General features: G+C 45.9%; 1 protein-coding gene across 3 annotated transcripts in view; it reads right to left on the reverse strand.

Moving 5' to 3' along the window:
• ebi (transducin beta like ebi) overlaps positions 1 to 14,910 on the reverse strand; it is a 47,723-nt gene that overhangs the window by 1,277 nt on the left and 31,536 nt on the right. For all 3 annotated transcript variants that reach the window (XM_065435775.2, XM_065435768.2, XM_065435783.2), the window contains exon 11: positions 10,923 to 11,024. In XM_065435775.2, the coding sequence (XP_065291847.2) occupies positions 10,923 to 11,024 (102 nt within the window). The remainder of the gene's footprint in view (positions 1 to 10,922; positions 11,025 to 14,910) is intronic.

The following is a 14,910-nucleotide window of genomic DNA, read 5'->3' on the forward strand; positions in this document are numbered from 1 at the left end:
TAATAGCTAAAGCAAAAAGTCTGCCAAAGTGACCATCACCTTTGTAGCAAATATGCACATTTTAAACAAGTCAGGGCTATTCTGGTATATAAAAAGCTGTCAAGGCGACATATCACACCAACAGATTTAGCAGGTGCTAACTATCAACAAACTAAATGTTTTGTGCTGCACAAGTTGCCGCATTCTGCTGCCAACTAACAGCTGTGAAATAGTAATAGGAAAAAAGAAAAGCATTCAAACACTTGACACAAGCTTAAAGCCTAACTGCAACAAAATTTTGGACCACATAAGAAGCCCAATTTCTGGTAGTGTAGATATAAGAATGTGCATCACAACAAGTTAGTAAAAAGTCACAGATTGATTAAAAAAAGTCAATAAAAAATGATGCCATTACGGCTTGCTCGAAGTGACCCAGAACATTGCGAACCAGCACTTGTGACAACTAAGATTTTTAGCCGCGCGACATACTTGTTCACACACAGCAGCATAACAAACACACCTGTACAGTTCCGGAACCTGCATCACATATCCAATTACCACCAAGCACCTGCATTGTCTACTGAAGTGCTACTTGATGAGACCGTTTACAAAAATTGGAACCGGATTTTATATTTTAAAAACGAATTCTGAAAAAAAAAAACTTGTTTTTAAATTATTTTTTGCTTCTTTTGTTTCATGTAGGATGATAAATTGATAATATTGCTCATAAATTTGCAAAGAGGAAATTCTGTTCGACATTTTTTTTTTTTTTTTACAGCAGAAGCTGTATATGACTAACCTTACATAGTATTTTGGCGTCCGGCAACAGAAACGACTTAGCGATTTCTAACAAACCCATACACAATGGGTTCCATTGTTTGCTTTGTGTGTGATCACATATGGGTGCAGTGTGGCGGCGCAGATGTCAAAATGCGGAACAGATTAGAACGCTTGCAGTGAGAAATAGCACCACGTCAAGGTTATCACATTAGATAAGCAGGAGAGGTATCGGCACTAAAAACAGCTGCGTTATCGATGGGGTGGACACGTATAGTTCGTGCACCCAAAGATCAACATGCGTACGAAGAGCGCCGGAGGGAACAGCAACGAGAATGTAAACGGTGCCGACAAAGAATGTTCCCACGATGCTGCACAAAAACGACAATCGCGGAGGCCGGGTAACCATTACACTCTGAAGATAGAATGGCAGCAAAAGCACTCTGCGTTTTGTTTGAGAGCTTTGACTGTCGTCGGCTTTTGCTGCCATTCCATCTTCACAGAGTGGAATGGTTGTCATTTCTTTTTTTTTCAAAGTTTCTGTGTGAAATAGAAAACACGCTAAGATGCATCAAAGTTAAAATTTTTCTCATTCCAGCCATGCTTGGAATCTTTCTTTTTTTTACATTTTTTCGTTTGTGAACAGCATTAAAAAATGCATGGAACTAATTTACTGTGAAGCACATTGAACTGAGCAGAAAGGTTTTTCTACACAAGATTTTAATTTGCATTTAATTCAGCCAAAAAATTGGAAAATATTGTAAGCAGTAGGGGGAAGTTCGCGCCACTACCTTCAAATATTTTTTGGGCTTGCTGGGAATGCTTTTCTGGAATAAAATTGTTTGTTCAGTGCAGTTTGAATATTCCTACATGACATATAAAAAAACAGACAAAACGAAAATACCAAGCAGACATGCATGTTCTATCTCTCGTAGAATCACCCAGCTACTTCGACATTCGCAGCAAGCTTGTTGCTCTTCGGTACCATGTTCTTCATTAAAACAATTTGTCACAATTAGTAACGGTGCCGACTCCACCTTCGTGACCCTTGACAATGGCTTCGAAGCTCAGAAACCACGACGATGTTTCATGCTGCCGCTTCCCGAAAGTCAGCTTCGCCTCAGTGCAACAATATTACGCAGTGAAACATACGCGAAGTATTGCGGTGAAGCATTTCAAGAGTGGCAAGGGGCAACTGTCACGGCACACGGTATATATTTCTTAATTTACATGCGTGCACCCGCCATTTCTTATCGCAGCATGAGCACCAATACACCTAGTAAGTGTACTGGTATTTCGAACATGCCTGTGCAGGGGCAGGACTGGACAAAGTCATTTTGGAACAGTTTGGAGCAGGCCAATCTGAATTTTGGAGGAATAATGGAACATAGCAGCCCACTTCGAAACCACAACAAAACAAAATAAACCAACATGAGCGCTGTACTGCAACTGTCTTAAACTGAACTTTGAAGCAGATTACCCCAATACTGAAACCATCTAGTGCAAGCAAGTACTGGTAGTAGTACCTGTAGATTTTCAATTAATGATAGCAACCCTCAAAAAACATGCATTTGCAGTAGCAAGTCCGAAATTTTGAAAAGTAGGCCCAAGACATTTTGTATAAATACATTTTTCTTTAATGTCTCAACAGTGTGGGTGAAGCGCATGAAAATGCACTTCACCAGCAGACCGTACTGAGGAGCCAGAGTTATCAACTACTGCATTTTATTAGTGTGATAACAATTATATGGATACTCCAGGCACATTTCTGCCATCCACACTTCAGGCCATTTCTACATAATAAACCACGGCGAATCTGAAGCACCTAATGCTTAACTTTCTTGTATAACGTAAAACTATTACAGTCGAACCCGGCTATATCGAACTCGCAAAAAAACGCCTATCAGTTCGATACAGAGCATAATTCGATATAAGCCTGCTAAATAATTGGATGTCATAAATGCACATACCATTTATAAAATCACTTTATTGATGAAACTAGCTTGCATTGATGAAACTAGTCCTGCATTTTCTTCTGCTTGGGCAATTTCGCTGCATGCGAGGCACGCACTTCCCCAAATTGTCTAAGGAGTCGGAGCAGCTGAGGCCGCAACATTCCGCTTTCGCACAGAAGCACCGGACTAGTGCGAGCGCACTTCGGAGGATGTGGGCCAAAGACGGTCGTTGCTTTCCTCGTTGTGCCCATTTTCAGTTGTGCTCGGCACGATGTCGGCAATGTAGTCTTCGTTTCCGGGCTCTACCGTGGTCGCGACACCATCATTTGCGCTCACTAACTCGCGCACCGTTGATTCGTCAACAGCTTCCGGAAATTCTGACAGCTGGCTCCAAACCTCGGCAACAACGACAACGGCTTCGTCGCATTAATCAGAATTTACAGTCATCACCGAGCACGCGGAAGTCGGTACGGCTGAAGCTATTTTGGATGAACCACTCGTACACGGCCGTGCATACGCGTCGGGCGCCACGGGCACTACGGGCACCGGGTCGCGAGTTAGGCCGCTTTAGCCCTAATTTCCCCCTTCAAGATCGTGCCGAGAGTGCACCTCGGAATCTTGTACGTTGCAGAGACATCCGACTTGTCACCGCATTCGACCCGGTTTATGATTTCGAGCTTCACGACGAAAGGCGAATTCTGACGCTTCATCACGGCAACACTGCGGGAGAAGGCGCACACAATGAATCAGATAAGCAGCGAGACAACTCGCACTTTCGCCAACTTGCATGACGAGGGCACAAGAGCCTCTGATTGGCTGTCTGGGCAAGCGCTGCAGGCGGGCGGGCCAGGATCATTTTTTGTAGGGAGGTGTCGGCGGCTCCGAGGTAGCGCGGTCGCATAGGGGGAGCGGTTGGATGGAGCCGCGCCGCCGGGTTTTCCCTTCACCACGAGGGAAAGCCAACTTCCGGGGGCACTTTCCGCCGCTTGACGTTCGATATATCGGGAGTCGCTATTAGTTTTGTTCGATGTATGCATAATTTTTGCTATATATACTCATTGTAACTATACCGTGTCCATAAATTGTTTGATATAAGGAATAATTCGATGTAAACGGGTTCGATATAGTCGGGTTCGACTGTACAGTGAAACCTCGTTAAACTGTACCCGCTTAAACAGTAGTTTTGTTTTAAAAGTAGTAAAGTCAAATCCCCGACTCAGTGGCCATTGAACATAATGTGTTTTGTAACCGCATAAACCGTACCAGCTTTTTGCGTATGTGTCAGTTAACACATAGTGTTCCCACTTTTCGTCGTGCAAACACGGTGGTGCGTCGTCTCCATCAGGCAGCCCGACAGAACAACAAGCCTCAGAGATCAGAACAACGGCCTTCAAGTGCCCTGTGCGTTTGCGCATGAAGCCACATCAACATCGTCATTTCGGCGCCGTGCAAGGAGGGACTCGCATCATGCCGAAGCTCTGATAAAAAAGACGCTGGGTGCTCAGCATGGAAGAAAAATTAGACATTGTTTGTGGTATCAAACGTGACACGAAAAAGTCGGTGCTGGTACGCGACAGGGATCTGCTGTTGACTACGGTGTGTGGCATTTGGAACGTGAAGAAGTTGCTTGGCAGCGCTGCTGCGACCGCGAAGAGCTGTCGGCTACGAGGTTCGACTTTTCACTATCGTTGCCTCGACTAGAGACAGTGATGAGGACAACACGGAAAGCGACAGCAAGGGCGATTCAGTCCTGACAGTGGCAGAAGCTGCGCGGTACATCAGCCTCATGAATGCAATCGTCACGACGAGAACAGCACCCCACAATAAAAAAAGACGCCCCGCAACTTCTCCAGCACAACTGCCCGCGTGCATGGAGAACATGCATGCATACGAGGAATCTGCCATGTGAGTGTTTGGCGAGAAGAGGGGGCTGGCTAAAAATCTGGCTTGCAGGTTCAGTAAATTTGAAGCCGTTGTCGCTGCTGGGCCGCCGCGGCATCAAACGAACATAACACTTTTGTCGCGCAAAGTGAATAAATACTGCATGTCTTTTTGCCCTTTCATCACACTCTCTCCAAGTTCTGTTTTCGACAGGTAAGTGAGCAATCTCATGCTATTTCGCTTAAGGGGGGGCGCGCCCTCGAAAATCGAAAAATCGCGAAAAAGTCGATTATTGAAAAATCGTATTTTTGGCTTGTATGTCTCAAACTACCTGTTCTGTAATTATCAGCACCTAATTCAACCATAAAGTACAAAATAAACGCTACTTTTGAGGCCACGGCGATTCACAAAACACGCGCAAATGCCGAAATGAAGTGAAACTTCACGTGCGCGTGCCATTCCCGGCCCATGCAGCCTGCCCACGCCATCTTGGTGTCGTTTTGACCGTGGATTCTTTGTCTCTATTTTTCCGCCTTGCAAAATGGCATCGTCGACGCGGTTGAGGCGCTATTATCGGCGAGAATTAGGAGTGACGCCCTCTCGCGTGTGACGTCACGGCCAGGATGCCGCTCGCTCCGTCTCGCTCGGCGGCCGCGCGCGCTCGTTCCCTTCGTGTATGCTTGGGGTATGGGTGGCTCGAGCCGCACTTATTGAAGGGTATGTCGGCTTCTTTCTGCTGCCCTGCCTGAACCACAGTTCCTTCTCCTAAAGCACGCGAGTCAATAAAATTTAGGGCTTGGATATCGCAAGCTATGTAGCGTTGAAGGGGGCTACTAGTTTTACAATGCATATACGCGCCGTGTCTGTCCATAAATATTGCGTAAAAAGAATGTCTGCAAATTCAATACGCGAAGTTGTGTACGATGCTTGGCTAAACAACTTAACATTCCCTTAGAATTTAGCTATGAGAGACATTGCATTTTACATGAAAGAAAAATCTTGGTAATTGGCGTCAGCATGTTACCCGTGTTAGAAAGACATTGCCCAGCGAAGCTGTCATCATGATTCTTATAACTCTGGTGAGTTGTTCGAGCCAAATATGGCCATTTATTAATGCGTAGAAGAAAGAGTTAGGCGTCCATTTTTTATGAAAAAGTTTGCTGCTAGTTTCACCCCTCTATGAAACAGACCTCCGAAAAACGAATCGCTCATGGCTGCTAACACGACAGCGCGTCATGTAGAGTATTTACATAGTTAATTCACAAATACCATAGTAGCAATCACCTGAGAGAAAAGTTTCGTTGTTAAGATTGAGAGCCAATCAATTGCAAGCGATGAAATGTTTCATAGTGGCCCTCAGTAGCCTTTATCGACAATATGGCACACCCATCACGCAACGGTAGCATGCAACGGTAGCAACTGACTGTCGGTATGGCGAGGCACGCTTTGTTCGTGAAACCCATCAACAATTCACTACAATTTCGTATTGAAACCATAAAGCATTTTTTACAGCTCCAATTGGAATGGCTAAAATATTCTCGAGCTACTACAGTGCAGCTTAGATTGCCTAGAGAAGGAAAATTCAAGCACTTTCTGTCTCACCATGTCTCGATCCAGCGTTGTTTAATTATGCAAACAGAGAACTATTCGCTTCGTAGGAACATAAAGGAGAACCTCGCCCAAATGCAGGCAAAATAAAGTTTGCTCCAAACCAATCGCAAACATTCATAAGGAAAACGCCACAAGACTTGCATATATATTCACTTGATTTTTAACCCTCCACAGGGGAATTATATCTTCAATATGTCCCATACTACTAATGACTGACGCTTCGAGTTCTTTCTGGCTGCAGCAGGCGGTCCAACAGGCATACTTCACTAAAAAAGTTAGGCCGAGTAGCCTGTGTCAGTCCGACAAAAAATTCGTCATGTATATTGCTCAAGCAACAAGCACCAGTAAATTTCTCAAGCGAGTTGAACGTGTAACACAGAAAAGGGAATATATATTGGTACATTCCATTTTGTATTCTGTAAATAGACGTAAGCCTTCATTAGCTTTACTTCAAATTACCGCCGCTTAATATAAACACGTGAAGAACCGCCTAATATTAAGAAGCAGTCAAAGAAGCAAGTTGTGCTTGTAGAACCTAACTGCATGCAGTATTAGTTAAGTCCTCGTGTTACTGCCGAGCGTTTCTGTGAAGAAACGCAAACATTCACTATTACACCATGAACTACTCGTCGTGGGCAAACCAGTTTTAGCGGATTGTAACTGTTGTAGAAGTCATATATAGCCAGCCTCTGTGACATACTTGTTGCGCCGCGGCAGGTATGGTATCATAACTGGATTCTTATTTTCTATATTTTTGCAGTTGTCGATTGAAAAACCCGCAATGGGCTGGTCTGCGCTCCTTCCGCTGGCACTGTGGCGTTGCCTTCGAGAGCTGCATTGTCGTCTAAGAAATAAGCTCTTTGAATAAATTTTCGCAAATGAAGACGTCGTAAAAATATATTTGAGACGACCGCCATAAGTACACAAGCAGAGAGAACGAGGGCGAGCAAACGACAACACCGCAGAAAGCGCCTGGACACCGCCCGAACTGTTGCAGACAACAGGCGCGAGTCCTTGCCCTGACGTCACGCGAGCGGCGCTTGCAGCGCCCCTGTAGTTCGTTCTCGGGGCTAATTGGCGTTTTCCCGCGATATGATGCGGAGCGCTGATTGGCCAGAGCAGCGCGTTCAAATCCCGCAGGCTAAAGCGCGCCTGCCATTGGCTGCTGCGCGGGCGGCGGCGGCTGCTCCCTTTGATGCCGCGCCCGCCGCGCTCGTGTCTTTGTTGCCCTTGCTCCATCCGCCTCAACATGAGCTTGCGAGCTGCTCATCGCCTTGTGCTATCTTTTAGATTATTTGCTCAGTTTTTTTTTTTTTTCGCTAGTTCTTTGTTGCACGCGATGCCGGCAAAGCCCAAGTCCGTGCAGATGTTCGGTGCACGGGAGCGCGATATGCGTCTTGAACGAGCATCGAACTTCCGATCCTCCGCAGCGAGTGCCGACTGCGTAGACGCTTTTCAGCGGCGGAACTGTGCTTTCGGCTGTCGCCCGTCAAAAATCCGACACACTGAGTGTGCCTGGAGCCACAAGAGTTAATTGGAAGCTCCGCAGAAGCTTTCTAATAAAAAAAAAAAAAAAACACGTGCGTAACTTTAAGGCCTGTTTTCTCGTAATGGATTTTTTTCGCTAGTAGTGGTGCTGGGGAAGGCGATATCTCAAGAACCGCTCTTCAGATTTGTATGCCTTTTTTTTTTAATTTTTATTCCGTTCCTGAATGACTTTGCCAGGGGGTAACAGGCTTCTTTTTGTGAAAGCTGGTGCAGTTAATTTATATTAAGCAATTAATTTTTCATGAGTGTGGTCATTACTGGCTGCATCAAATTCAAAGTTGTCTTAAAATTTTTTGGAGGGGAAATTAAAGAAGAGGGCTCTTAAGCCCCCTGGGGTATCTATCAAGGGATCATCAAAGTGAATTTCAGCTTCCTACGATGTCCTGGCATTTCTCCAGGCTCTTCCTCAGGCGTATACATGAATCACCTAGTTAGACCTCCATAACTCTGGAACGAATAAACATATCTTCACGAAACTTTGCAGTTCTTCATAGTTCGGTGGTGTGAACGTACCCTGAAAGTTTCATCTGGATATCTTAAGAAATAAAAAAGTTCGGTCTCCAGGGTAGCCTCCCCCCTTAAGCAGTACTACATTTAGTACGTACTTTTTCCGAGCTCCGGCCAACTACGGTTTAACGAGGTTTCACTGTATTCGCCTTTAGTGTCCCTTTAACCGAATTTCAAATCGTGGGCACCAAGGAAACAAATGATTACTACATCAACATACTTTTATTTACTGATTGAATCGGCAATACTCTTTCTATTTTGCACAAAAGCAGTGCGGAAGCTGCAATTCTTGTCTTGCGACTGATTAGCACTCGCAAAGGCCTTGCAAGTTCCTTTGCAGAGCAGCTGCGGCGCACATCTTCATCTGACACATTCTCTTCACTACCACATGCACATCCCAGTTATTTTTTTTTGCCAGTGAGTTGGTCGTGAACAGATTCTCCAAACATAAAGAGGTAGCCGATGCTCATCATTCCGGACAACTTTGCACAGAGTGAAAAACAAAACTATTGTTTGCCACAACTGCTATGGATGAAACTGCGGCTGCTATCAACTCAATCTTGGATGGCAACATTGCAGTTTGAAGGCACACGGCCAACGCACCCACCGAGTCAAAACGAAACTGTTGCCGCAATTGCTGCGAACAAAACTGCAGTCACTACCGACGCGATCATGAATGGAGACTATGAGCTATGAAGACATGTGGCCAACGCACATACCTAGTCAGAATTAACTGTTCACCTTAACAGTTGTGGAAGAAACTGCGGCCGCTATAGACCAATTCGTGGACGGCAACCTTGCAGTTCTGAAGGCATGTGGCCGATGCATGCACCAAGTTGAAACAAAACTACTGCTTGCTACAACGGGTGTGGACAAAACTGTGCAGGCTGCTGACATTACCATGGATGGCGACTACACATTTAAGAAGCCATGCGGCCAATGCGAGGTTATGTATGGCGGTAAACAAAAGAATAAAGTTTCTGAAGGTACAAATAGACACGAAGTGTTCCAGTATTGCTGTAATTCATGTACAATTTTCACTGATGACTATGGCGATGAGAACTCCGCCGCTTCGTTTCTGTTGGGTGCTAGCACTGTTTCTACTCATAGGTGGGGACGCTCGTACCTCGTGCGTCCCCTGATGTTTTCTCCATATGGCTCTCACGTCTTACCCTGTAATCTAGTTTCTTCGTGTGGCGGCGGTGGTTGGTGTGGTTGTAGCACATAACGAGAGATGGCGCGAGTGTTGCGCTGCTAATGCCCCCTACCAGAGGGGTTACTGGGGCACAAAAGGGAATAGGCTCTTTCTTTTTGGCTTGGGGTTGGTGAGCTGCATCTAAGCTTCACGTGATCACCCACTCTTCGTGGGACCATCCAGCGTAAGGCTTAGGGGCAGGACACTGGAATAGAACAAGATCATTCAAATGTACCACAGTTCACGTGAACGTTCATGCAAATGATTACGTGTTGCTGTCCAGGGGGCTAACAGATTGGCCAGCTATCCGGTCGCAGTTGGCTTCATCAGTTTGTCATGCACCCATCAACATGTTCTATACTGGGTAGTATTTCGGCTAGCAGGCACTAGTGCATGAAAGGTGCACTAAGTGCCCTTTTGATTGTTTACACTACTGTGATGTCATTCCTTTGCCCCAAGAGCACGTCTGAGACCCCACAATTCCGTCGCACATTCGTGGTGCTCCGTGCTTGCTGAGCTCCAAGAGTTGTCCAAATTAAGGAGAGTTTGACTGCATTAAGCAACGCATACAACTGCCAGGACCAGAGAACAAGCCCTGCGAAGGTGTATGACTAGTGGAACTGTAAACATCGTGGTAAGAAATGTTCGCAATCACCGATGGGTCATTTTCAAACCACAATCGATCACGTACATGACAATTGAAACCGGACGTTTTGTCCACGAAGTTTCGGCGGAATCGCGCATTCGCACCACAGCAAGTATCAGCCTTCCGAGCATGGTACTTCCTGCATTGCACCGCATTAATTGCTTTGCGATCCGGGGGGGGGGGGGGAGTCTCCCGCTCGAGCCGCCACTTAGAGGCAGCCTACTCGGCATGCTCCTGGCTGGTTCGTGCCATCCACTGCTCTCGCTTATGTCTGCGGTCCCAAAGTTAGGCCTAGTGGCCTTGCTTTCCCACTTCCCACCAGAAAATCAATGGGTTTCCAGAAGATGGGTTGTGCCATTTATTCTGCTTAATTTAGGTGTATATGATAGACAAATACAGAGATTTCAAGTACGGACAACGCATCACACAACCTATGTTTTTTGTGCGTAGCACAGAGCTTAGCTGGAGTGGGCACCTTTTCATGCTTACATTATGTGTCATCTCTTGGACTCTGCATGCATATGTTTACAAGTGCACTCAAAGCTGGCGGGGCTGAGTTGCAGGAATGCTGTTGCGACCAAGTCTGCATGTTTGTCGCAGAATTTTTTTTTGTTTCTATCAGCATTTGGTGACTGCTAATCTCTAAGCACAAGTTCCTCAAGGTTGCCAGGAAAGATCCCATATCGCGTCCACAATAGGAAGAACCAAGGCAGCAATAATGGAGAGTGAACTGAAGATTGAGGGGTGAAAACATGAAGGCAGCGGCAGCACTCTGTAAACAGTTAAATGGAGCCATGAATTGAAGTGGGAAACAACAGCTTACCGAACCATCTGATGCACTGGCACCAACTTTGTCTCCCCGCTGGTTCCAGCACACCTCAAAGATGCCACCCGTGCCTTTGTAGCTGTGAATCAAGTTGCCACTCTGCATAAGAGAAAGAGGTCAGCCTCTTTATTTGCCGAGTAACTAATGGGGCAGATATGTGCAGGTGCATACACTTCTAGATTGCGCATTTGACAGTTACTGTGTATCTGCATAGAAATTAAAAAAAAAAAGACAGTGGTACCTCCCCAACTGCCATTAAAAATTTCTCTAGACCCACATTTTTGGGCCCTTTTTCCTTCTAAAAAAAATATGACACCAGTAATGCGCACACTTAGCACTATTTTTACTTGTTAAAAAAATAAGTAGAACACATGGTGTATTATTTATTTATGCACCCAAATTACAAGATACAGTCTATGACATATTTTTTTTACATGCCCGATGATTCGGACAAATTCAGGGCACCACCTAGTATGCTCTAGGGCTAAAATTTTGGACGCTGAAAGCCTTCGCCGGTTAACATTCCGGACTTTTCTTGCCGTGACCGCAGATACAAAATGGCATTAATTCAAGCTACCACTACTACCGTTTTTATTATCTCACAGCCTCAAACCAGTGCTCCAGCATGCCGATTCTCCGGCAGCCGTAGCCATGACGGCAATGCTAGGCCTAGCTGCTTCGACGTTTGCTACCAAGCTTCCTGCTGTTGAGTGCCAGGTTTTTCATTGAAATAATTGACCACTGTCAACAATGGCACTGACTACACCTCTGTCATCCTCGCTGATGGCTTCAAAGTGCAGAAAACACTCCAAGGGTCAAGTCACAAGAAGCCACCAAACACTGACACTAATAACAACATAGGGGAAATTACTTGTGCTTAATAAATGAAATAAAGAAACGATAAATTAATGGAAATGAAAGTGGATGAAAAAACAACTTTCCACAAGTGGGGAACGATCCCACAACCTTCGCATCTTGCATTTGATGCTCTTCCAATTTAGTTACCGCGGCACCGTTTCCCCATCTGCTTTCTTGAGTATTAATGTTTCCTAGTAGAACCCTGGGAGTGTTAGCCAGCGCCACCACCCACAGACCTTGGCGGCGGATGTAGAACATCCTTTCTGCCGCAGGCATCACGAGAACGTGATCTTTTTGGGTGAAGGCAACCGCTCAATAAACCCGCATATGCCGCCTGAAGGCATCAATGTTGCTGGATTTGAGACCCTCGTTATGCAATAAACGAGATGTCAGAATTGTGACGTCAGCCAGAATCTGCGTGAAAAAGTAGACTATTGCAAAATACTTCAGTAAATAAAGGTATGCTTCTCCAACTTGATTGTTTTTCCTGTTCATTCGTTACTTCAGCATTTTGATAATTTGGACGTTTTTCCCGGTTCGGTGAGATCCGAATTAACAAGCTTTTACTGTACAGTCTGACAAGAGCGTTACCACATTGGAGATCTGCAACCGCTGCTGCCGAAGATCACCATGGAGATCAAAGAAACGAGCCACATTTCTTCGCACCACTTGGCTCTCGTGAAGGCACACAAGGTGGTGCCTATCACACAAATGCAAAGCCGCATGAACGTGCACAAAGACGCGACGTCGTCTCCGAGACACACCTGCTCTGCAGACGCAACATGTGGAAATAGCAAGCGTAACTTTAAGAATAAACAAATGGATAAAAATGTAACCTGAATTAAGTGATTATGACAATAGTGCTGTTGTGTTATGACGATAGTGTTATTTGTTGGCTGTGATGCCACAATGACATCACAGCCAACAGCTCGCAAACTGTCGGAAGTGCTCAGGCAAACGTCCTCCAATAACAAAAGTGCCTCCGTGACTTCTCGTGAGGTGTGATGAGGCCGCAGCTGCACCTCCTCACATGACTCTTTGTCGGAATCATGGTCTTCCCGGGCGCCTGTGACATCATTAATAATTTCTTCATCGGTCAGGAGACCAGTCCTGAAGGGTCACATTCGTGGGAAGGTCAGCATCGAAAGTCGGGCAGTCATCATCGGTGGACTCGGCTGACACCTCGTCGGCTACTGCCGCATACTCGGGCCTCACAAAACCGCTGTGCCGAAAGCAATTGGTGATGACTTACAGAGGTGTATTTTTCCACATGCGGGCGATGATGTGCACTACGCCGAGTAAGTCCACTTCATACAGCTTTCCAACTTCTGAGCATAAGATCATTTGCTGTAGCAGGTGCTTTTGGTGCTTCGACTTCATGCAGTGAATGATACCCTGGTCCATCGGCTGAAGGGCACATGTAGCGTTGGGCAGCAAAAAAACTACCTTGACGCTCTTCAGTTCAACTGTACAGTTATGTGCACTGCAGTTGTCAACAACCATAATTATCTTGCGGTCCTTAGATGTGAAGTGCCAGTCTAACTGCTGCAGCCAGCCTCTAAAAATGTCTGAGGTCATTCAAGCCTTCCCGTTCGCTCTGTACTCGACAGGAAGGCTTTTGATGTTTTTAAAACATACCGTAAAAACCAAACTATAAGTCGGACCGGAATATAGGTCAATCTCCCAACTAACGAATACTAAAAACGAAAAAAATATTTTTCAGTGGCAAAAGTACCGAAAGACATGACACCCTTACCTATAAACAAATGCGACTCAGCAGGTTGCACAATGGTGACAGTATTTATTTAAATGCTGCTCGCATGTGCACCTGGCCAAGTTTTTAGCGGTATCGCGCGACCATCGACCCGCGTGCTTGTCAACACCGTATTAACAGCGCTGAGCAGTGAAACAAACGAGATACGCGCATGTGTACACATGCCCTTAATTTCGCTATTTCGCCGCTCTGTGCCGTGATCATAAAAGGTGCTGACAAACACGCGGGTCGACGGTCGCGCGATACTGTTAAAAATTCGTCGGGTGTACAGTACACAGAAGGGCATGAAGTCCGCAAGCGCTACTCCGAATCAGAGCAACACGTTTGAACAGAGTCGGATGACGATTGCTTCTCGCGGTCCAGTCCATAGGCGCGTGCGATCTCTACCGCTTTCAAACGAATGCATTCGGCAGTCACAGGCAGCGATCTTACACGCAGCTCTCGGACGGACTCCGCAGCCTTGCCTTCCAGTTCTGCAGTCCGCTGCGATCCGGAACGAAATGACGTTTTCTTTTGGTTGCTGCAAGTTGTAATACGTTGCTTTTGCCTCCGCCACTACCGAATGCTATTTTCGGATACTCCAAGTTCGCGCTGTGCCGCCAGGTTGCCGTGGGCTTCCGCGTACTCAATCGCCTTTTTCTTGAAGGTGACGTTGAATTGACGTCGGCTTCCGCTCATTTTGTAGCAAAATGAAAATGCAGCGTTTAATTAATATAACTTTGCGACAGTGGAAACGCAAAATGCCGGTGCCACAATGTCGCCACGCCATAGAATAAAGAACCAACGCCGCGTTGCTGATGATGGCGATGGCGAAGGCGGCTGTTTACTTCATCCGCCCATTGTTTCAAGACTTCCGTAGTTTTTCCGCCAATGCCCGGTATATAAGTCGAGGGTCGACTCTTCGCGATGGTTTTTTGAAAAAAAGTTCGACCTATATTCCGGTTTTTACGGTAACTTTTGCGCCTTCCCGATGACAACAAGTGGCAAGTGCTCCGTGCCAGTCATATTTGCGGCAAGAAGCACAGTTATCCTTTGCTTGCACTTCTTGCCACCAATGCACGGGTCCCCTTTGAAAGTCACCGTTTTGTAGGACAGAGCTCTGAAAAATAGAGCAGTTGCATTGAACAAGTCACTTGGTTCATATGCAGCGATGTGCTCAAGCAGCTTCACATTTTTTCGCTGGGTGGTCACACTTTCATCAACGCTGGCCTTTTCACCGCACACTCTTCCAAAGCTCTGAACAAGTCAATGTTCATCATTGCAGTGTACTTCTCACCTTGTGCCATGATGAGAAGTCCGCTCAAAGGCAGATGCGCGTTGCGACAGTCGGTAACCCACTGGAGCAAAGCTTCT

This window comes from Dermacentor albipictus, chromosome 1 (assembly GCF_038994185.2).
Source record: "Dermacentor albipictus isolate Rhodes 1998 colony chromosome 1, USDA_Dalb.pri_finalv2, whole genome shotgun sequence".
NCBI classification, from domain to species: domain Eukaryota; kingdom Metazoa; phylum Arthropoda; class Arachnida; order Ixodida; family Ixodidae; genus Dermacentor; species Dermacentor albipictus.